The sequence below is a fragment of the Chionomys nivalis genome, chromosome 12 (assembly GCF_950005125.1).
Source record: "Chionomys nivalis chromosome 12, mChiNiv1.1, whole genome shotgun sequence".
Classification (NCBI taxonomy): domain Eukaryota; kingdom Metazoa; phylum Chordata; class Mammalia; order Rodentia; family Cricetidae; genus Chionomys; species Chionomys nivalis.
In genome coordinates, this window is record NC_080097.1 from 4,896,464 (window position 1) to 4,922,147 (window position 25,684).

The 25,684-nt window shown below is 41.3% G+C and overlaps 1 protein-coding gene across 1 annotated transcript; it reads right to left on the reverse strand.

Annotated features, from left to right (window-relative positions):
- Positions 1-1,337: 1,337 nt before the first annotated feature.
- LOC130885197 (heparan-sulfate 6-O-sulfotransferase 3-like) lies at positions 1,338-25,684 on the reverse strand. Its single transcript, XM_057786645.1, has 2 exons — positions 24,836-25,684; positions 1,338-1,359 (listed from the first exon to the last, which is right to left on the reverse strand). The coding sequence occupies exons 1-2, from the start codon at positions 25,537-25,539 to the stop codon at positions 1,338-1,340; spliced, it is 726 nt and encodes a 241-aa protein (XP_057642628.1). The 5' UTR covers positions 25,540-25,684.

Here is a 25,684-nt window from a genome sequence, read left to right on the forward strand (position 1 = left end):
TTAATGTTTACTCAGTAGGTATAAGCTGTGTTTTTTTAATTTATATTTTACTTCCATTGCTTACTGATGAGGTTAATATTTCTCAGTTGTTTACTTACTGGAGTTCTTAATGAGAAAATTTTCTGTACATAAGTTTTTCCCAATTATCTATTGAGAATGTAATCGTTTTTCTACCAGTCTGAATGCCTTTAAGAAAGTCATTAATCCTTTCCTGCCATACTTTGTGTGTTTTTCTTCAATCTGTTTACTCTGGAGTGAGTGCTCCAAGGGCTGAAACCAAGCTTCTGAGACACCGTTAGAGACACCGGAGCTCTGAGTCATCGTGGGCCTGATAAATGAAGGCATGACCTTGAAGAGACTATGTTTGCTTCAAGAACCAAACTCCTCCTTAAGTTTAAATGAATCAATTTCTTGTTTTATCCCCTGATGGTGATTTAAACTCTGACTATGAAAAGGTTGAGGCATAGAGAGGAATAAGACTTGAGCCTCTCAAAACTGCAGTCTCTCTCTCTCTCTCTCTCTCTCTCTCTCTCTCTCTCTCTCTCTGTCCTGATCTCGATCCCTATCCAATCTCTATCTCTTTATGAGCTCAGTGCTAACAGCAGCATCCCTAATGTTCCATCTTATTAGAAGTTCTCAAAGGAGAAAGGAGTTAGTGGAACCCACTAATCTGTTCCTGATGTTTGTGACTTCCTCATTCTGATAAAGCCCTCTGTGCTGGCTACATGAATCAGGAACTAACCTCATCTTACAGCACAACGTGCTTGCTGCAGTGTTGCAGTTACCACAAACCCATGGAAACTCTGCCTTCCTCACTCCCCCTGCCAGGAACAATGTCCTCACCACACCTCACACATTTACTAGAAACGACTTTCCCCACACAATGGAAAGCATTATTTTTCCCAAAGTACATCAAAAAAACTAAATTTGACCTTACTCTTAATCTTATAGTATTTTTATACAATGCTGAGACATTGTTCATTTTATAGTAATATAGATAAATCCATGTGAGTTTGGTATGTTTCTAAATGTTGCTAGGGCTCTGGTTATTGAATGGGCATTCACCTCTCTATCATTCTGTAGTAAGTACTATATCACACACTCAATTTATAATTGTATCTATTTCTGGGAGTCTGCCCTAATTATGTATACTTCTAGAAATGCATAAAATGTAGTTTTAATTATTATTTCTTTATATCTGGGACAACTTCTTCATAATCATTTTTCTTCTTTACTATTACTTCTGGAATCCTGTGGGGGTTTTTTTCTATAAGACTTAATACAATTTTTGTCATGAAAGGGCATATTTTCATTCTTAAATTTATAAATTAACTTGATTATTCTTGTTTGTAGAAGTTTCTGTCCTACCTGACAGATCCCAAATAATTGACACAGAAGCTTATTATTAATTGTAAATGCTCGATCAATAGTTCAGGCTTATTACTAACTAGCTCTTACAACTTGACTCATTTATTAATCTATGTGCTGCCCCAAGCCTCATGGCTTTACCTCTATCCCATTTTGTGTGTCCAACTCACTCCATATCTGGCTGGTGTCTCCTCTGACTGTGTCCTTCTTCTTCCCATTATTTGCAGTTTGGTTAATCTGCCTGGCTCTCCTGTTCAGCTATTGGCCAGTCAGTTTCTTTATTAAACCAATCACAGTGGCATATATTCACACAGTTTAAAGAAATATTTCACATTTCCCTCTTTTGTCTAATTAAAAAGAAAACTTTTAACTTTAATATAGAAAGATTATATACAACAAAAACAGTTATTAAATAAGAATTACAGTTAAAATCTAGTCCATTTGTATTTGCCAAAATCAGAGAAAATATTTTATTGTCTATTTTATCTTTGTGACTTTAAACTTTTATACCTAATTTACCATTTACCATAACTAAGAAAAAATTTAAGTTTAATTATTTGGTCCTTAACTTCTACCAAGACCCTAGAAGGGTGAAATGTTACATAATGACAGGTACATCTGGCTGCCTGGATAATCACCCAAAGCTCTTCTGTAATGCTGGGGCACCCATATTTGACCTATATGCCTAATATATCTGATAGACTTTCTTGAGAATCAGAGAATTCTGAAGGACTTTCCTACCTTGTCTTGGCAAAGTCTGGCAGTAACTATTTTTTTTTTTTGTCCTGCTAGTTCAGGTTGAAGTTTATTGTTAGCAATTGAGGCAAGGTAGTTTCTTTGCCCAAATGACTAGCTTTTGTCACAAAGAGAATAAACTCCATACAGAAATTCTTCCGTACCCATCATAGTCTCTGAAGTAGATTGGTACTGCCAGGAACAGATGTGTCTCACTGTCATGAAAAATCTTAGGTTATTAAACATATTATGTGCCATATTCTGTAGGTCATTGAAGTGTTTGAAGACGATCTATCTAATTATATCTGTTGGACCTTAAAAATATACCTAATATGACTATAAGTTTGACTATTATAGATGACTATTAATTTGTATTTTTAATCATCATTACATTTTAAATGAATTGTATAAATACAATACCACAAACAAGAGAAGAAATAAATATGCAGTATAACAAAATTAACTTTAATTTTGTATCAATATACCAAAATATCTTAAACAAGAGTAGAAACACATACACAGCGTAACAAAAATAACCTCAAATTTGTATGAGCATACAAAAATCCATACCAATGCAAAATATTTAAGACTAGTAGCTGATTTTTGGTTTAAAAGTAGTTTCAATAATCTACCCCTTTAACCTGTCATTTCTATATCCCCCCTTTTTCTTTTTAGAATGAGATCCCTGAATCTAATCTGTTTTGTTCAGTTTTATTTCTGACCAATAACAACTTGAAACCAACCCCCCCTAGACGATGACAAATATCTATAACCCATTGATCAAACAAAACTGCCTACCCCATTTATTAAGAATGTAGGCATTGTGTTCTTAAAATCACTTCTTGTTGTCTGGGGGCAACAGCGACCCTGAAAAAATACAGGGATAATTTTCAAATTCTGAGAGAGCTGATTGCATCATTTGTTGTCCAGTCTCATTGTAATGGAAAAGTGCAGGGCTGTCTCAAGTCCAGGCTAGAGTAGTTTGTGAGTTTAGACCATCTCAGCTAAACACCTTCAAATTGTCCTGAGCAGTTTGTAATTCAAAGTCAATCTTTGGGTGGTGTTTGTTGACTTGGATTACCCCAATCCAGGTAGAATTGTCATTGTGGGGTCCCATGCTCTTTTTGGAGATTTCAAAGGTTGTTGTTATAAATGGTCATTCTTCACTGCAGAAAACTTCAATATTTTAAATGTCATGTGCAGCATATATTGAAGAGGTTAAAGGACCACACTTTGTTATGTCCATACAGAGTGCAAAAACGTAGTTCGTAGTCACCTGATAGAGACTCAAACTGAATTCATGTACAGGAAGCTGGAGGAAGCCTTTTGCCAGATTTAGTTAGTACTCTATATGATCATTAATATCATGACAAAAAAGTTTAAATATATTAATCTTATAAATTTTGAGATAATATTTATACCTTAAGAAGTATAAAAGTTTTAAAGAGCCGAAATAAAAGCAATAAATTATGAGACTATTAGCAATAGAATAGTCTCTTAATTTTGGTTTTTCATCTGTCCCATATAAATTAACTTGATAAAAAGAAAGGACGACCTTTACAATATGCATTATCCCATTCAGGAAGCATTTATCTACTCATTCCTGCTTCAATTATATCTCCAGTGAAATGCTGTAGGTTGTTTTGTGTAGGTCACAGTCATCCCTAATGAAGCTATTCCTACGTACTTTATATCTTAGTCACCTCAGTGAATTATGTTTTTCATTATATTCTCTAGTACCTTATTGTTGGCATGTCTATTTGATAAAGTTAGCATGAATAATAGCCATCTGAAGAATGTTTCTGTGTCTTTAGCAAAGCTATTGTGAAAATACAGTTCATGATGTCATCCCATGTCCCTTTATGATGTCATCCCATGTCCCTTTATGATGCCATCCCATGTTCCTTCATGATGTCATCCCATGTCTTTTTAACCTAAAAATTCCTTCCAGGAGCTAGAAAATAATATGGTTATTTTATTTCCTCAAATTTAGCACAATGACAAAGGCTCTCTAGGACATGACATTCCCTAGAAGCCAAGATATTAAAAAGATTAAATTCATATTTAAGTATAGCAATGAAACAAACCTGGATGCTATTTCCTGTTCTTTTCATCAGCTTTGATTTTTACTCACATTTTAATTGTTCTATTAATTCTGCAGCCCACTTCAAACTGTCCCTGTAAGTATTGCGTCTTAGCTTGAGAAGGCTGTGCACCTTAATATGCACATTCACAAGTAATTAAGCTATATGATAATTGAAGACTATTGTTCATCTGTTCTTAATGATATCTACTAAAAATGGAATAACCAACCTTTCCCTTTAGGATACCATCAATCTGCCCCTTCTCATCCCACTCAAGATGCCATCCCAGGGCGACCTTGATTTGTCTTCTGTACAAGGAAGCAACCATCATCCTCACAGACTTTGGTACTTCCTTACTCTGAAAATAAATCAATTATGGTGTAGTTTTACCCTGGCCCCTGTGCTACAAACAACACATCATCAAGGCATACTTGTGGAGTCTTTACCACGACTTCCAGGGATTGTTAGCCACTCGCTCTGTTCTGAGCTCAGATGACCCACGATTGCCTGTGATTCGCTGCTGATTCAGGGTGGCGCCAGTTCACATCGACACTCAGGCTTTATCCTGCCTGTCAGTCCTTCTGTCTATGAGAAATTTTTAATGTGGAAAATGATATTAAGGAGGAGAGGTCATGGCAATGTGTGAGGGAGCTAAGAGGGGCCGTGGTGAGGTTAACCAGAATGCATTATACACATGTACCAAACTGCCAATCAATAAATAACACAGCACCAAGAAAATCCCAAAAATCACCTGATGCTTTATATGTTAAAAGTCCCTCAGAGGCGCCTGTATTTGAACGCTTTGCCCCAGCTTAGTGATACTGTTTTTGGAGACTTTTCTTTAAAGGCAGTGAGTAAATGGGGAAAGACACTGAGATATACAGATCAGCTCTGCTCCTATCCCCTCAGTCACAAGCTGCTGCCTCTTCCATTCCTTCTCTGCCATGATGTCGTACATAGTACCCTCAAACTGTGAGACAAAATCAGCCTCTTTTCTTTTAACTGCTTCTTTGTGTATGTGTGTGCATGTGTGTGCATTGTGTATCAGTGTGTGTGCACGAGTGTATCTGTGTATGCACGTGTGTATCTGTGTGTGTGCATGTGTGTATCAGTGTGTGTGCGCATGAGTGTATCTGTGTGTGCATTCTGTATCAGTGTGTGCACATGTGTGCATCAGTGTGTGTGTGCATGAGTATATCTATGTGTGCATGCTGTATCAGTGTGTGTGCATAGTGTATCAGTTTGTGTGTGCATGAGTGTATCTGTGTGTGTGCATCTGTGTATCAGCGTGTGTGTATTGTATATCAATGTGTGTGCATGAGTGTGTCTGTGTGTATGTGTGTATCAGTGTGTGTGCATGTGTGTATGTATCAGTGAGTGTGCATGTGTGTATGTGTGTATCAGTGTGTATGTGTGTATTTGTGTGTGCATGTACACAAGTGCACATGACTGTGGAGATAAGAGGGTGATATCATGTGTCTTCCTCCATGGCTTTTTCTCCTTGTTTCTGAGACAAGGTTTCTCACTGCACCTAGATCTAAGCAGTCAGCAAACTCCAGACACTCTCTGTCCCTGCCTCCCAAGTGCTGAGACTGCAGGACTGCCATGCTCTACAGCACAGTTCTGGGGATGAACTAAGGTCTCCATGCTGATGCTATGCTCTTTGCTGCCTCTCCCATCTCAAGCTGTATCTTATATGGTCATAGCAATGAAAACCGTGACCGTGACCGATACATCTAGAAAGACTCTGCTCTGTCCTTCTATCTACCCGCTCTGCCTCTGCTCTATAACACACACTGCACATTACAATCACCTTGAGAAAAGCACGCTATCCGGGATGGTTTTTGATGTCCAAGGCCAGTGCAGTGCCAAGCACCTCCACACTGCAAATGCTACATGTCAGCCAGGTGCTAATATCACTCTCCCATGTGAAGAAGGGAAACTTCCATCAGCCGGGCCTTATCATCTCCAGGTGCATGGGGGTTTCACATCAAACATCTGTGCAGGACCCAATAACCATTAGCTGTGGTACACACTCTATCATCGACAGACTCCTGTCCCCGATCTCCTGGACCACTTTTATTCCTCATTTCTCAGCCTTCCTTGGTCTCCTACGACTTCGGTGATATCCAAGGTCAGTAGCATCAGCGTCACTTATGGATCTGCCTCTAGTACATCTCCAGAGCAGGATGGCAGATCCTGGACAAATGTAAAAATATCTCCAAGTGTAGACAATAAAGCTTTAGACAACATCTGGGAATATTGTCCATTCTGCATAAGCAATTTTCTACCTTTTGGAAGCTATAAATGTACTTACATCTTCTCCTGAGCCATCCCACCAAAGCCACGGGCAATTTGAAGTATTCTAACACTGCTTTATGAATGTGAATTACCTCCTCAGGAAAACCCAGCTTCTCAGAACCTATCTACTCACATCTTGATTCATCACAGTGTTTTCCAGTTCACATCCAATATTTCCTGTGGCATCATCTGCCTGCTGTAAAAATCTTACACAGTCAGCAACACCAGAGATAAAATTCTCCCTCAAGTGTGAGACATCTAGATAATAGAGGTTTGGTATCTTTGGACCCAATGTCTAAAGCTTAAGGAAGGTTTTATTATTTTGTCCATAATACTGAAGAAAATATAGTTGTTTCTTGACCAGCACAATAGAAGGTATGTGTCAAGCTTGTGAACATCTTGTTTGACACAACACTGTCCTCTGACTCTTCAATAATCTGGAATCCTATGCACCCAGTGAAATTCTATGAGCACTCAGTTCCATCTTGGGTAGACTTTCCAAGGGCTGGTTTTTTGCCCCTTTCAGTTATCTAATATCTGCCCCACACAATGAGAGCCACTGATGCGTTGGGAAAAGTGGAAAGCTAATCTAACCTGATTTAAAACTGTTATCTTAGAATGAATCGATAAAGAGATGCTATCCAGGACTGGAGAGAAAGCTCTGCCAGAAAAGTGCTTGACATACAAGCACGAGGACCGAAGCTCAATCCTTAGAACCACTTAAAAGCACCTAGCAACCTTTCAGAATGGCCAAGATCAAAAACACGAAAGACAGCTTATGCTGGAGAGGATGCGGAATAAGGGGAACACTCCTCCATTGCTGGTGGGAGTGCAAGTTGTACAGCCACTCTGGAAATCAGTGTGACAATTCTAAGAAGATTAGGAAACAATCTACCTCAAAACCCAGCAATACCACTTTTGGGGATATACCCAAAGGATGCTCAGTCATACTACAAGGATATGTGCTCAATTGTGTTAATAGCAGCATTATTCATAATAGTCAGAAAATGGAAACAACCTAGATGCCCCTTAACCAAAAAATGGAGAAAGAAAATGTGGTCCATTTTTTACAGCGGTAAAAATAATGACATATTGAAATTTTCGGACAAATGGGTGGAGCTAGAAAACATCATATTGAGTGAGGTAACCCAGACTCAGAAAGACAAATATCATATGTACTTACTCATAAGTGACTTTTAGACATAATGCAAAGAAAAACCAACCTACAGACCACAACCTCAGACAACATAGACAACGAAGAGGACCTTAAAAGAGACATATGTGAATCTAAACAGAAGGGAGAAAAATACAAGATCTCCTGAGTAAATTGGGAATGTGGGGTCACGGGAGAGGGTAGAAAGGGAGAGGGGAGGAAGGGAGAGCAGAAAAAAAAATGTTTAGCACAATAAAAACAATTAAAAAGAATACAAAAGGAAAAAATACAAGGAGCTTTTTGCCCTTCTCTACAGAGTGCTATTCATTTTCTATAACTTCCTACTCATAATTTGTTTCTTTTTTATTTAAATTCCATCTCTTCTCTTTACCTTTTTCCCTCCCACTGTCATGCAAAGCTAAACAGATCAGAATTCTGATTTTTAAATGAGGAATAATACTTCTATTGTTTTCTAGAGCACATGTTAGATTTGGCCTTTACCCATGGGACTAGTGGCACAGGACCAGAAAAAGAAAGGGACAAACAGACACAGAGACCAGGAAACAAAGTCACTGGAAGGCACAGTCACCTTACAACATGGTATCAGATGCAGTATCCTGTTCCTTCAGGTGCATTCTTGTTGAAATCATTTCATGAAAGTCAATATTTGGGGTAAAGGGATGAGTTTAAGCTTTTCCTCTTGAGGAGGGCTGCATCATAATAGTTATAGACAGGATTTAGCAATGACTCTACTGCTTACATTTTTGAAATCTAAATTTCACATTAAATCAAAATTAATCTCTTCAGCCCAGCACATGGCCAAAGCCATCTATATGCACCACCCTACTTTCAATTTAATATTACCACCTCTCTCTTCAGCTAACTCAAGGTTTTTGCTTTCTTTCTTGTTCATTGCTATAAACATTTGCACTCATTTTCTTAAGCATTCCTTTTGGGACTTTTACAAAAAGTTCAAATTACAATGCCAGAAATTGACTTAAATATCTTAAAATATAATCATTTTTAAATGGTTTTTGCCTGCAACTTATATAACTCTGATTTTATTCCCTGAGACCCAGGACCAAGACTCCTCTACAGTACCGGATGCTGGGCTCTATACGATCAGAAATGAGTTAGTCAGTCCTCTGGGGCCAGCTAGAGAAAGAAAACAAATTTAAGCTAAAATCAGTCTACGGTTGTAAAATTTCTTGCAAAGAACCAGCTGGGTCAGGTTTTCCACTTCAGTTTTCCTCCCTCTCCAACTTCCTTTCCCTCCTCCTACAGTCTAGAACATTTGACTTAAAGACCCAGTCCCACTTCACTGTCCTCCATCAATCCACAATCCTGGTCACAGGTGTAAGGACATGACTGAACTAACCCGAGACCTGACCTCTACCTGGCCTTGTTCTTGTGGTCCAATCATTGATTTCCACTCTTGACAGGGGTTTCTGTCCCACCCAGTACTGTAGCCGTTCAGTCCCAAAGAAATACACAGAGGTCTACTACAGTAATTATAAACTGGTTGGCCTAGTAGCTCAGGCTTCTTATTAACTCTTATAACTTATATTAGCCCATAATTCTTGTCTGGGTTAGCCACATGGCTTGCTACCGTTTTCAGCGAGGCACTTACATCTTGCTTCCTCTGTGTCTGGATGAGGACTGTAGACTGAGCTTTCCTCTTCCCAGAATTCTCCTGTTCTCATTGCCCCACCTCTATTTCCTGCCTGGTCACTCCACCTATACTTTCTGCCTGGCTACTGGCCAATCAGCATTTTATTAAGATAATACAAGTGACAGGATAAAAGACCATTGTCCCACAGCACAGTCTCTTTTGAAACCCACGTTCTATTACTTACGTGCCTGAAATTAACTGAATTTGCTGAATTAGATTTGATCATGGCCATTATGAAGGGAGATTTATATTCAAAGATCCTTGGAAACACAAGCCATAGAATACCATGTATTAAATACACAGGGAGCATCAGAGTGTGTCAGAAAGACAAACAGAAAGGGGGCTGAAAACATGGGCCAGATCCTTTATTTCATTAAAAGAAATGGCTTTCCTTCCTCATTTTACCCTGCCCAGGAGCATAGAAGCTGTCTCAGTTGTCTGGTATCTGCTTTAAAGGTGATTAAGCAAACAAAGGATAGTGATATCAAAGAGGCCATTGAAGAAAGCGCTTAGAGTTACCGTGGCATGCTTGTCTTTGCTGTGGCTCACAGGCATCAAAGCTGGATAGGACTGCTGGTTGTTTCCCAGCTGTGGAAGCCAGGGTACAGTAATGGCAGAAATACCTTGACAATAACCCACAGCTCTCTAGTTGGATATATGACCCACTCAGCAAGAGGACAGTCATGCCTGGTACCAGAAACCTAACTAACCACGCAGGTCTAGTGATGTCATGAATCTTGGAGAAGATTGCACAACCACTACTTTACTAAAGTGGCATAATCCTCATCTACATTCTAAATACCTGTTCTTATAGCCACAGATAAGAGTGCTTCTTCCCACTCATCAAGGAAAATTCTCTTAGCAGTGGGAGACCATTACGGAAAACCACAACTAATCAAAATGCAGAGTTGCTTCCCAGTCCCAGCAGATTCCACAACACAATTCCCACAACCAAGGCTCCGGGGATCACGGGGGTCAGTTTTATAGGGGTAGAGGGAAAGCTCAGCAGTTAAGAGTGTTTGCTGCTCTTACTGAAGACACAAGTTTAGTTCCCAGCACCCACAGCTCAGCACCACCCGTAAATCTAATTCCAGGGGATCTGACAAATTATTATGACTCCTGCAGGCACCTGCACTCACCACACACATGCACTCACATACACATATACATACACATACACTCACACATATACACTCACATGCACACTCACACACACACACACATACACTCAGACACACACATATACCCACTCACACTTACAGTCACACACATACACACATTCACATACACTCACACATATACATACTCACACACATACACACTCACACACACACATACACACCCTCACACATACACACACACATACATACATATACACCCTCACACACATACACACACACATACATACTCACATACAGTTACAAATACTCACACATACACACACTCACATACAAACACACTCACATATATACACACACCCATCACACGTAAAAATAAATCTTAAAGGACCAATTTTAGGATCATTTCCTCACAAAGGCAAGACAACGGAGGAAAACAAAACCATCTCTAGACCTGGTCTGCACCAAATCTCTGGGGCTGAGAGACGTTCCCCAGGGTCTAAATGAAAGCATGCATTCAGATCGGCCCTTTATGTCCTGTTATTTCCTGTTTCAGAGGAATCCGGCCATTCCTTTGACAAGTCAGAGCCGATGTCTATTTTCACGCTTTCCACTTTATCTCTGTTGTTCCTGGTTTCTGAAACTCTATAAAAGCTGAATAATATATTCATTGCCTTTCCAAAACCCAACTTCTCTTCCTTTTCTATTTCATCTTAAAAGACTTCCACCATACATGTAAATTTAAATTTGTCCACTACTTTATTCCTTACAAAGTACTTCTATATCCATTTTTTAACTCACAGCAACTGGGAAGGAAGCTCATGCTTACCCAAATGGCCTAATAATTTGCTGAATAAAATGACACTTGCTTACTTTTGCTCCTCCATTACTTCATTCACCACTTAGTTGACAGTTATTTGTGCCAGGAGCTGCTCTAGGCTCAGAAGGACACAAAATCATCGTTCTTGGGAGACTCTGACCAGAAGGGGTTAATACACATAAGTCAGGAAGAGCATGGGGAAGATCAAATTGACACCCTGGTTGTTGATTTTCATATTTGCAGCTCTTTGTGAAATACTGTTCTTTCTTTTTTTTCTTTTTTTTAATTAATTAATTTATTTATTAAAGATTTCTGCCTCCTCCCCACCACCACCTCCCATTTCCCTCCCCCTCCCCCAATTAAGTCCCCCTCCCTCGTCAGCCCAAAGAGCAATCAGGGTTCCCTGCCCTGTGGAAAGTCCAAGGACCCCCCACCTCCCAGCAGCACAGACATTAAGGGCAACATTGAATAAATGGGATCTCCTGAGACTGAGAAGCTTCTGTAAAGCAAAGGACACTGTCACTAAGACAAAAGGGAACCCACTGACTGGGAAAAGATCTTCACCAACCCCTCAACTGACAAAGGTCTGATCTCCAAAATATACAAAGAACTCAAGAAACTAGACCGTAAAAGGCTAATCAACCCAATTATAAAATGGGGCACTGAGATGAACAGAGAATTCTCAACAGAAGAAGTTCAAATGGCCAATAAAAACTGTTCTTTCTCACCAATCTAAGTTCCATAGTGCCAAAGTCCCACGGAAGAGTTTGATTTCTTCAATGTAACTCTCTTTGAGTGGCAAAGGGTCTCAGACTGTTTCAACTCTCTGAGGTGGTTCCATTGGGACTGTCAAAATATGACTCAGTAACACCCGGTCCATAACAATAGGTAATCAGGGAGGAGACCCTTTCAAACTCACACATACACACTCACAACGCTCAAATACACACACATGCACAAACAGATACACATAACTTATATATACATATATACACACTTTCACACACACATATACACACATATATGCAACACATACACGCTCTCACACACACATATACACAAACACATACACGCAAGCACACACATTCACACACACATATACAAAAACACGCCACACACACACATACATGGAGAGGGACGAAAAGGAGTGTAGGGGAGTGGGAGGAGAGAAGTCAATCCGCATATAGAATAATGAACAACAGAAGTTGAGAACTGGGAGAAGTTAGTTGGTATATACTGTAAGTACAAATTAAAATACTGTGCTGGACTCAATTCATATGTAAAACTGTTAAATTTAAGGGAGAAAAGGGAGAAGAGAGAGTAAGCAAAATATGGGAGGAAGGAAGGGAGCGATAAGAAGGGCAAGAGCTGGTGGTACAACTCGGTCACCAAGCACTATGTCCAGCATGGGAAAGGCCATGGGTTCTATCCCCAGGACCAGAAAAAATTAAAAAAAAAAAAGAAAGAAAAGGAAAGATTTTCTGACCCAGCGAACAACATACTTAGAGAATTTACTAGTTAATAACTTGCACACATATACACTTTAAATACTAGCACCTCCTACAGGAAAGCGTCTCCAAGCTTCCCACAGCCTGTTCCCATCTCAGGCCACTCACAGTAAGTTAACTAGTTCCATGTATCATTAGTGATTCATGACTTGCTTGTGAAAGTGCAGGGCCAGCACTACTACAGACTTAACACAATGAATATCTTAGCAGAGAGAAATTAACAAATGAATTGTTACAGATCAATAGGTGTTGAAGAGAAAATTACAACGGTAGTAAAGCTTAAATAATTTATACACAATATTGATTTTTTCATTATATTAATTATTCTTTATAGCACACATAAGGAACTTGGAGAATAAAACCTTCAAAGCAAAGAGATTTATCTGCAGCAGTGTTTTAGGCTTCAGCCTAAATGCAAGACACAAACAATGTACCTTGATAGTCGCAAATATTTGAGGTTAATAAATAAACGCAATACTGCCAATGCACCTAAATTTCTCCAAGTTGTTAAAAGTTTTCCTACCCAAATGACTTTCATATACACCATTGGAAACAGCGATAGAGAAATCATAATAAAAGTATTAGAAAGAGATCCAGATGTGGGACATTCCTGTCATCTCAGCACTGGAGCCAGAGACAGGAGGACGGTGAGCTGAAGGCCAGTCTGGGCCACACAGTGGGAAAAGGCCACCTGAGGCCATGCAGGGAGACCTTGCTCAAGCAAACATACAAAAACTTAAAAATGAGATAGCCACTAATTCACCTCTTTCATTGCGTGTGGACAGTTTAATAAGGAACAGTGAGGCTATGTGAGGAAGAAACAGATCCCAGCACCTTGCTTGGATTTTTAAATATTTATTTATTTATATTTTACTTCTGGGCCTTAGTTTTCCCTCCCTTCATTCCTCCCAGTTACTCCCCTTAGCCCCCTCTGTCCCCACCTCCCAATCCACTCCCTCTCTGATTCTGTTTAGGAGAGGGCAGGTCTCCCATGAGTATCAAGAAAACATGGCATAGCAAGATGCAGTGAGACTAAGCACTCCCCATGTATTAAGACTGGCAAGGCGACCCACAATGAGGCGTAGTGTCCCAAAAGTCAATGAAAGTGTCAGAGGCAGCACCTCCTCCATTACTAGGAGTCCCACAAGAAGATCAAGTTACGTACCTGTCACACATATGCAGAGGGCCTAGGTCAATGCCGTGTAGGCTCCCCTATGAGTTCAGGGTTTTGATTCTGTGGGTTTTCTTGTATATCCCTGACCCCTCCAGCTCCTACAATCCTTCCTCCCTCTCTTACACAAGATTCCCCGACCTCCACATAATATTTGGCTGTGGGTCTCCACATCTGTTTCTATCAGTTGCTGGATGAGGCCTCTCTGACGATAATTGGGCCAGGCATCCAGTCTGGTTACAGGAGATGGCCAATTCAGGTTCTGTATCTGCTGTTGCTAGAATCAGCTGGTCTTAGTTGGGATCATCCTTATAGATTCCTGGGAGATTCCCTAACTCCAAGATGCTCCCCCCTTTCCAGTAGTCTTTTTCAGTACTTTCCTGCTCCACTCCCACCCCCCAACCCCTCAGACCTTTTAAATAGCTGGACTTAAATCCAGTTCAACAAGGTACTTAGCCAGCACAAGCCGCTTTCCAAGGCAATTCTATTACGATCAGAAACTTCACACAGTAACAAAGGCCTGACCACGATCTTATTTCCAGTTTGCTCAGACTCTAGCTGTGTCATAAAGCAATGAACTAGAGAGAACACAAGGGGATGGTTAAACAGAGGAACAGTAGATCCGCTCTCCATGGACGGCCCATCATCTCTTCCTATGGGATGGAGAACAACATGGGTCCCAGTGGGGATGTATGGATATTTCACTGGGTATTGTTTTGCCACCTATAAACAGCAACAGTTAACTCACAGCATCTGACTCTCAGGAGCAAAGCAGTAACTATATGCTTTTTTGTTTCTTGTTCCTACTAATTTTATTTAAAAACCTTCCAGCATTTAATGCTAGGATAATTTTATTTTTTAATTCGAATACAAAGTAACAGGTTTCCTTAATAGGATTTTCTTACTTAGTTAGCTCTAGTTGATATCACACACTCACACACACTCAACACACACTCACTCACATACTCACACATACTCTCACACACTCAACACACTCTCACACACACTCAACGCACACTCACTCACATACACACTCATATACTCACACACTCACTCACACTCACACACTCACACTCAATGCACACTCACTCACATACACACTCATATACTCACACACTCACACACTCACTCAATACTCACACACTCACACACTCACTCAATACTCACACTCACACACTCAACACACTCACACACACTCAATGCACACTCACTCACATACACACTCATATACTCACACACTCACTCACACATTCACTCACTCACACACACTCACACTCACTCACACACTCAACACACACTCAATGCACATTCACTCATACACACTCATACTCACACATACTCACACATTACTCTCACATACTCAACACACTCTCACACACACTCAATGCAACTCACTCACATACTCACACACACTCAATACACACTCACATACACACTCATATACTCACACACTCACACACTCACTGACACTCAATGCACACTCACTCACATACACACTCATATACTCACACACTCACACTCACATACTCACTCACACTCACACACTCAATGCACACTCGCTCACATACACACTCATATACTCACACTCACACACACTCAATGCACACTCACTCACATACACACTCATATACTCACACACTCACACACTTGCTCACACACTCAATGCACACTCACATACTCACATATTACTCTCACATACTCAACACACTCTCACACACACTCAATGCACACTCACTCACATATTCACACACACACTCAATGCACTCACTCACATACACACTCATATACTCACACACTCACACACTCACTCACACTCACGCACACACACACACGATCATATGCCCAGCTCCATCCCTGTAGGTGCCCTCCCACCCCTAGTATTCACATTTTCACCCTTCATGTCACATGACCCTCCCCAGCCCTCTTCCTTCCTTCAAGCATCTTTTGTCCCATTTCATGGGACACTTCCAAGTGTTTTAGCCTTTACCCACAGCTACTCCCACATAAATATAAAAACTTTACAATATTCTGCATAGAAAGATTCTGGCATGTATACTTTAAAGAACACCAAGCCTTCTGCAAATACATATAGCTATATTTCAAAAGTCTTTCAAAATTAAAAGTAAATACATTTAGATAATTTCAAATACTATTTCTACTTCTCTCTCTTTTCCTCCACTTCTTCCTCTTCTCCTCCCCTTCCCCTTCTCTCTCTCACTCTAGAGTTTTATAGAAATATTGCTCATAAATGTTACTCTGAAGATTCTTAATGTTTGTGACACAGTCTAAGCAACAGTGAGCATCCAACCTCATAAACACGATTTTGCAGACTACAGTCATTTTGGCACACCACTTGTCACGCTTTAACTAATATTGCTCTATAACTCCAAATATTTAAGATGCTGCACATAGATGTGATATAAAATATGTGTTGTCTACTGTGCACCCTAACACGGATCTAACAGCCCAAATCTGTCACTATTAACCAGCTGGATAAGGTGCATTCTGGTGACAAACATCCAAAATAGCATGATTTTTTTGATGCAGCCAATGTCCCTGTAGTGACTTTCCTTTCTGGAAGAATCCTTTTCTACCTTCACCATTCTTTAGATCAATACTGCATTCTGTGCAGAGAAGAATCTTCTGCAATACAGTTTTCTGTTCTTCCTCTCATTTGTTGACAAGAACAGGGGCATCCATAAAATGGTGAAGAAGCCTCCAATTATTTGGCACTGTGTCAGTCGCCCTCCAGATTCAGCCGTCCCATCCCTGCAACTCAGAGTTTACTTCCACCCTTCTCTGTCTCACTGGAGTCCATGAAATAGATCAACTAACTAGTTCCCTGCCTTTTAGCTTCCAAATAGAGTCACTCAGTAGAAGACAATGGAAACAGACACTTAAGAGGAGAAAGTAGTCAGGACATATCCTCCCAACTCTTTCTTTTTCTGTCCCTTAATTGGGTCCACAGTACCAGCTGAAGGAGATTCACAAACAGGTCTTATCAACATACCTCTTCTTGGGTTTCCCCAACTGAGACAGTATCTCCTGTTAGCCACCAGCATACAATAGATACAATAACCACATCAGTCTTCCCATTGTTACTTGCTATCCAGTTGCCATCCAGTTGGGCTAACAGTCTCCCTTCCTTATTAAAAGGTACCTGGAGATCCAATGTCTGTTCTCTTACCCCAGTCTGAACCTCTATGACATACGCCTTTAAAATCCCAATAGGTGTCAGAACCCACACTAATAAAACCAGAAAAAGATTGCAACATGCTACAAAAGAGAAGGCATTTATTAGTAAACACATAGCAGCAATGTTCAATATACTTCTTCTCCAAAGCAGACAGCCTGTTGGGTGGCCGAAAGCATCTTCCAAACACACAAAGGAGACCGAGCCACTGCATGCAGGACCAAGTTCTGCCTTCTCCATTCAGCGTTGCCTCCTCTGGTTCAGTTCTTTGGGTTCATTCACCTCAGTCACTTTGGTCTTTCTCTCTGTCGAAACTGACAGTCCACACCACCACTCTGTTTTCTCCTCCCTCGCATGCTCTTTACTGAAATATAGGAGTCTTCTCCTCAGACTGCCATCCGCACATTACAATCTAACTGTTTAAGACCGAGTTTGCTCTTCTTCCTACATGGGCTTTCGCTACAGACATAAACTGTAAAAATCCTGCAGGTTTCTAATTGTGGTCCATCAGACAGATTTGTAACTACATACCCAGAATCTTGAATTCTTTGGAAGAATGCTCTGTAAATCTAATGAATACATACCAAAGAAGCCAAGATGATTGACATTCATGACATCCTGTGATTATAAAGAAATTAGAATGCACAGCCCAACATAGATCCACAGTGCTAGATGAAGGGTTCTTAAAGCAAATGACAGTACTTACCAATAAAAGCATGGGTAGATATTAATAATAGCAGTGAACTAAAAATATTTATGTGCCACAGGCAACTAATTCAATTTCACTGCAGGACTTTTTCATGTATGAATTTAATTGTGTATGTTTAAACATTTTATTGCTGTTTCATTAATTTCCCATTAGAAAAAAAACAGTATGCTTGGGGGAAAATACTTCACTTTTCCATTTAACTAAGTACCCACTGAGTGTCCCTAGTACTAGATGAATCAACATTTACTTTTTATCTTCTACAGCTATTTTTTTTGTATTACAGTTTATGTGTTAACTTCTGTATTATTTAGATTCCAAAAGGAGAGCATAGCTTCTATCTTACCTTTACCCAGTACAGGCTGTCTGCATATGACAAGTCCCTAGAGATCATAATGGCTAACCGTATATATGACTTCCTAACTCTTTTCTAAGGACACCACATAGGTTGCTAATGCCTAGATTATAATATAAGTTATAACACTCTTGCCATGCTCCTTTCCCAGAAAGGAAACAGACACACAGACCAGGGGACTGATAACCCGAGGTTCCATAACAAGAGGCTGAGCTTAAAATCCCCAGAGCTTGACTTTAGAATCCAACTCTTCAGTTTTAATTATATTCAGAAATCAGAGGACAGCATTGTTTTCTGTCACTACGAAGTTTGCCACGGGATTCCTCCAGTTTCTCTTGGGGATGTTTTCCTAACTCATTATCTCTTTCGTCGGCCCCCAACGTCACATTTTCCAACCAGACCAATCCAACTCAAACTCTGCCATCTGGTTTACCAGTAGTAACCATAAGTCCAAATGTGCCTAAGATGATGGAGACGTCAGTCCCCCACCCATCCCCTCAGCTCAATCTGTTATTTTTTCTATGTTAAAAATGTATAATAAAATAACCTTTCCAAAATTTAATGTATCTGTGTATTCCCAAAAGAACAGCTGATATCTTTTATTCTAAAGGAGAATCTTATTGTTATAATACAATAAACCTTATCTTTTTTTACTTTTTCTTTTCTCTTTGATAAAATCAGATGTAGTGCCTTGTTTGTGGTGGATCTCAACTGCTAACAAGTTGAATTTACACCCAAAATAACAGTCATGAAGGGAAGTGTCCGATAATTTTCTAAAAGGCCACAATCTTGTCAATTATGCTATAATTATTAAAGGCAATCTAAAAGCAGGCATTTACTGAGCATCGTCTACGGGTCAATCTCTGTGCTAAGCAATTCATGCATGTTTTACAGAGCAACAGTATATACCACAGGCAGATTAAAAACAAAAAAACTCTCTAAGATAACATTTGAGTACATTTCTCAACATATTGTTATAAGCTATATATCAGCTATAAGTGATATAAAGTACCATTAGCCAATTAAAATCAACAGAGAATTTATCCATGATAGCCAACATCCAGCAAATTCTGACACAAGGTAATGGATTATTATAAAATACATAAATAAGAGTTCCCTATTCAATTAATGTCATATTAGCCCTACCCAATAATACATTTTGTAACTCTTAAAGTCACATTAGGGTTTGACAGTCTCAAACTATTAATCCATTATCAAGCAAAAGTACTTTTCAAATGCCCTAAGACTCTGATTGTCTTTAGTAAAAGTGATGATAATAATTAGCTTTTGGAAATCATAGAAGAGTCTGAGACTAAGCAAAATCACATTTTTGGCTAAATTTACCTGGTTTCTAATTATCAAACATTTCTGTTTCTCTAAAGTTGTTTCTCTAAGTTCTGTCTCTCTAAGCCTCCCTCCCCCCACCCCGAGTAACCAGCAAGAGAAGGTAGTGGAATATATCATTTGTTAGGATTAAACACCTTCACTAATTAGAAACCCAAATGCATTTAACATCTTCCTGACTCACAGAAATATTGGTGGTTTGAGGCAGACGTGATACTCTGAGGGACCTTGCAAGTAAGCAGATGCAGCGTGTCGACAGAACCAACTTTATCTCTTTAGTTTTAGGCAGCACACAAACCTTGTGGGAAAAAGTTAACCTTCTTGGCAGCCCAGCATTTTTAACTACAAGAGAGGGTAAACTGATTTCTATTGCAGTGCAGGCTACAATGGTCTAGAATCATATATTTTAGTGTGCTGTCTAAAGGCAAAGCGGCATGAGGCTTCAAAGCGGTTCTATTTGTCTGTTTGATTGTTTGTTGAAGGATGAGTTGTGTTGTGTCTTCTCATCTTATCTTTCAGTATTTGTTAAGGAAACAATGTCGTTACAAGGTCCCGCTGCTTTGAGCTTGGAATGTGCAGAGCAGAGCAATCTCTTCTCCCTGGTTGTACTCTACCGAAGTTTCCCTGTAGAAATATTTATGAATGCTAGAGAGAGAGCTGATTCATGTATGATCTTGGCTGTTCTTTCTGCTCACATGCTAGGGTTGGGAGAAGACGCCCTAAATTCAGCTTCGATTGACTCGGGATTCTTCCAGTAAAAGGCCATCCAGGCTGTCCTTTCTCAGGAAGGAGTTTCATCTTCGTCAATGGTGAGTCAGGCACCGCTAAAGTGCCTGCTGCTGAGGGCCACCCCACCTCACAGAAGAGTTCATACTGACTCTCTCTCTCCCTCTCTCTCTCTCTCTCTCTCTCTCTCTCTCTCTCTCTCTCTCTCTCACACACACACACACACACACACTACAAAGTGAGTCAAAAAACATCATCCTGACCACAGTGATTGCCTAAAAAAGACACAAGCATCAAACTGAAATTAACCTGAGTTAATCTCTCTAAGATTACAAATGGGAGCACAGTGAAGGACTCTTCCCTGTTTCCCTGTGCAGTATTGAGACATGAAAGTCATTTTCCCGTCTCATGTGTTAAGGTCCTTTGCTAGAACAGACAGGCACAGGAATGTGGGGAGAAGAAGTCCATGTCTCCAGTCTTCGCTGAAACAGCATCCACTCTCCTGCTCTGTTGTATACTTACATAAGTCAGCAGGCCCCACTAGAAGTAGGTTTATATCACCAACAGCACAGAGTCCTGTCTAGTACCAAATCCACAGGAAATCAGCCATCCCAATAGGATCAATGGAACATGAGTCAAATGGGAAAAAATCCCCTCCTCATCCTACAAAAGGCTATGCGAGAGTATCTTCTAACATTGTGTGAGAAAGACGATGATACCCACTCACCCAGGTTAAAGCTACATTTCCTAACAGGCCGGCTCACAAAAGATCAGCACTGTTCAAAACGCATTCCTATTAATATCAGAGCACCTGACATACTAGAGGTAGGTAATTAAGACACTTGTCACCATGATATATGATCAGAGAAGTCACAGAAGTTAGGACATGGAATATGATGGCCACACGAAGATATGAATTCCCAAGGGAAACTTCAGTAACATCATCTCCCCTTTTTAGTGTTAGCATGTTCATCAAAATTGTGGAGATTAGTTTTCTTTTCAGTGGTTTTTATCTTTTTTATTTTACTATAAAATATTATGATTCCATCCAGACCCAATATTGGTAAAAGGAATTCCCCTAAAGCTTAGGTTATAGAAAGAGGAGAAAACATAAAATAAAAAGCAACCCAGTCTAGGGAGAAGGCTCAGTGGCTAAGGGTTCACCACATAAGCATGAGGGCCTGAGTTCAGAACCCAGTATCTGTACAAAGCCAAACACCACAGCTGTAGTTCCAGCATTCCCGGGGTGAGATGGAAGGCAGAGACAGGAGAGTCTTCAATAACTCACAGACCCTTTAGCCTGATACAAACATCTGCTATCAAGATACAAACCTCAGGCAAGGTGGAGTACAAGGACCCACACATGAGGTTGTCCTCTGACCTCTGACCTCCCCAAGCGCTCCAAGGCATGCATATGCCCAAATGCTTAGCCCCTCAACAACTAGCCTCTCTCTCTCTCTCTCTCTCTCTCTCTCTCTCTCTCTCTCTCTCTCTCTCTCTCTCTCTCTCTCTTCCCTCTCTCCTTCATACACACACACACACACACACGAGATTTTTTTAAAAACACAACACAGAGAAGACAGTGAGATAGGACAACCTACTGATAAACTGAGAGGAAAAAAACCACACACAAAAGAAAGAATCCTTGGAAAATGATTTTTTAAAAAGTGATACAAACAAGCCATTTTCTTGTTGGTTTCCAATCCCATCTCAACCACTGTCTGTAGTCAAAGTTCACCTTTGTGATATCCTGAGGCCATGCCCCTTCCTGAGCTTCTGAAATCCATATGAAGCATCCTTCAATTCCCCCATGTTTTCTCAGAGTTGGCTTTCTCTCTTCTGTCTCTAGCCTGAGTGTCCCTCCCTCCTTTCTCACTATCCACTTACCATACACACAGCTATTAAATATTAAGTATTATATACCAGCATATTGTACTATGTATATATACTGTGCTAAATATGTTCCATTGATTAGCTCATTTAGTTCTCAAAATACCTATATGGAGCATCCTAATTATTATTTACATTATAAAGTGGGGAGAATGTGAGACTCGGGCTCTGAAAAGAGTGTGATTTACTCTTAGTACACACATCATCAAGAGCCATGTTCTTCGAACTCCAGAGTCTTGCATTTACCAATTATGTGATCCACAAGGGCATTGATCCTTAAGAGAAATGGGAGGAACTGCCAACAGGGGACCAGGAGCAGAGAGCCTAGGGAAATAAAACCAACAGGAGCTCCTTCTCAATTTTGCTTAGAGTAAGCCCTATTTGAAGTAGAACCTTGTTCCCATTATGCGCCAATAGATTATCTGCCATTTTGCATTGTGGAAATGTACCCTCCATTATCCAGGCTGATCTTGTTGACTGTAGAATGCTGTACACAGGCATTACAATGACAGACAACTAATTCAATCTTCTCTGCTAGCAAGATGCTACTATTAACGTCTCTTCAATTCCTCCCCTATAGCTTTTGATGCAGGGCCCTTCACATATATCACAGATATTCCTTCCTACAGTATCTATGAAGAAAAGAGACTCGCTGGGGAGAAGGGGGGGGAGAAATAAGAAGATTCTACAATGCAACATAAAATACCACATTAAAAAATTAGAGAAAAACAAATTGGTACAACATAATTGATCATCTGATAACTTCTGGTGCAAAAATAAATGAATGTTTTTGATCCATTGCTAAACTGAGAATGTCATTTGCTTTTGATAGAAACCATATGTTTACACGGTCACGGTGCAATTTTCCTGCCGGGAAGTAGAGAGATGGGGTGCATCTCCTCTAGAAGGGAAGACCTCACGACGTGTGGCCTGCATGGGTCACTAACAGCAGGACTGTCTCTTCACTCAGTGAAATCCAATGACTTTGTATTTCTCATCTTCATGGATCTATCCACTAGGACGTTGTTTTGTTTTGTTTTGTTTTGTTTTTAAATACTAACACTCATTGAAAGTCACCAGAGGATTTGATGTGATCATAAAAGACTCAGTTTTACTGGAATGGAAGCAACGAAACCGGCTCACAAACTCTTTGGCACCAACCAGGAATCTGTATTATCTAAACTAAAAGGGCACACCACGGAATGACGTAGGGCAGAGACAGTCTCACTGAAGTAACTGTGCTTTGTGGTAGGAAGAGCAAATGTAATACTTTAAAAGTTTTAAGCTAAATCACAATGGCAGGCTCTAAAATAATGCACTATTAAAATATTTAGAGGTGCAAAGTCCTTCAGACAAACTACGAGGAGAGGGCCACTGGTTTCTTATTCTGACCAATTTCCGTCAAACAAAAAGGAGCATCAAGGATAGTATTTAATAAACTGCACGAGTAAAATGAAGAAGAAGAAGAAGAAGAAGAAGAAGAAGAAGAAGAAGAAGAAGAAGAAGAAGAAGAAGAAGAAGAAGAAGAAGAAAGTACCATGATTCTGGGAGAAAAGAAGTAGAATTAGATGCTTCAGTAGTGGCAAATTTCAAAATCTGGGTAGCTTCCCATAAATGAAACTTTCCCATAATGTCAAATGCAAAAAGCTATCTGAGAGCCCCACATCTAGCTGAGCGTTTCAATTCCTGCTTCCTTACACCAAATTGAAACCTTTGAGATTCAAAACTTCAATAAGCTAGTGTTCTGAACTTGCAGTATTTTATTCCCTTGAGCACGTCAGATAAATCTCCAGACAGCACTGGGCAGAAGAGCATCTGACCATATTCTTAACCCTGGGCATTGCTCAAACGGTGGCAGCTAAGCTTGCAAACTTTCTCAACCCTCAGCTGCCTTCCTGCGCTAGCCGGCTAGCATTCCCTCTTGACAGCAAAGGGCTCAGTCTTTGTATCCACTGGGCACACGCCCAGGCACACAGTAGGCATTTAACAAAGAATGGTGGGGTGAGCTGCTGGAACGGCTTAAGGGGAAGAGTGGAAATCTTGCTGAGAACAGCATGAGTCCAAATCCTGGCATTGCCCAGCAACAAAGACCATCTCCAGAATTAGGGTTATCACAGCGGAGCGCATATTTGCACGTGTATCTCCAAAACCGCATCATAAAAGATTGTTTTCTGAGCTGGCAAGCAGCCACCACGAGCCACTTATGAGGGAATTATATACTCCAGCTTCCCCATTCCTGAAAAACTCATGCTTTGTGTCTGCCCCCCCCCCCCGCCCCAGCTCGCCTTTGCTTCGGGTTTCCACCATATAATTTAAGTTCACAATTCGACCTCGCTGGTCCAACCCAGACCTTGGACACCCTGGCTATTCCATAGCTATTCTAGAGTGCCCGCTCCACATCACATCAGAGTGCTAGGCACTGGGCAAAACGCACACCGGGATGGCTCTGGACACGTCTGAAGGTGACAGCGGATGGCAAGAAGCAGTGGAGCATGGGGAAGGAACCAGCTCAAGACCCCTGCGGTATCCAGACATCCTTACCCTTCACCCAAATCCTCTGTCCCACTCTCTGGAAACCGCTGCCAAACAGCAAAGGAAGCAAACAGCAAAGGGACTGGCGGGTTCGGGACTGGGGGCGGGGAAGGGGAGTCTCAGGTAATAGACAGCAGCCATATGGGACAGGGACGGTACCTGGTGTGGCTATGGTTGCGGGGACAATCCTTCTTCTCCATGATGGCCGGCACGCAGTTGGTGAGCTCGGTCCAGTCGGCATGCAGCCCGCAGCTCCAGCCCGTGGAGAAGCGGGAGAAGAGCCAGGTCTCCTTCTTTCCCGGCCGGTGGCAGGTGCACTTTTTCTGGCCAGCTTTGCAGCTACACGGCTGCTCCAGGCGAATATTCTTCACCAGGTGCCGGCCGAACGTGGTGCCCCCCGTCTTCTGGATGTGTAGAAACACTATCACGTCGCGCCCTTTGATGTTGAAGTCCACGAAGCGGGTCAGGTCCTTCAGGGTGAAGTTGAAGCGCGGCACGAACCGGGGCAGGGAGCCGTTTTCGGGCGCCTCGGGATCGGGCTCTTCCTCATCATCCTCCTCTTCTTCCCCCGGGTCCCCGGGATCCTCATCCTCATCCTCTGGAGCCGCGACCCCTTGAGGCCCCTCAGGGGGTCCCCGGGGTGGTGGAGGCAGCTGGGGCCGCCGCTCCCACTCATCAGGGGGCGCCTGAGCCCGTCGAGCTGAACTCGGAGCGGCAGGCGGGCGGGCCTCCCCGACACGGGGCTGCTCCCCGAAGTTGGCGCAGGAGCTGGTGCAGGAAGGGGACACGTACTGGTACATGATGACCACGAAGAGGAGAGTGAGCACCGGCGTCAGCAGCCACTTGTTGAACCTTTCATCCATGGTCCCGCTCTCAAGCCGGCAGGTGAGGTGGCGGTGGCGGCGGCGGCAGAGGCGCGATTGGGCGCCTGCTCGGAAGTTTCAGGGACTCCGGGGCACGGCTCGGAGCCCGCCGCTCCTCCATGCCCCTGCCGCCGAAGAGCGCGGC

Excerpts from the sequence above, each read along its gene's own strand:
- LOC130885197 (XM_057786645.1), bottom strand. The coding sequence starts at position 25,539 with ATGGATGAAAGGTTCAACAAGTGGCTGCTGACGCCGGTGCTCACTCTC. Across the intron at positions 1,360-24,835 it reads CGCAACCATAGCCACACCAG|AAACTTCTACAAACAAGAAT; the intron begins GTACCGTCCCTG and ends CAGGTAGGACAG.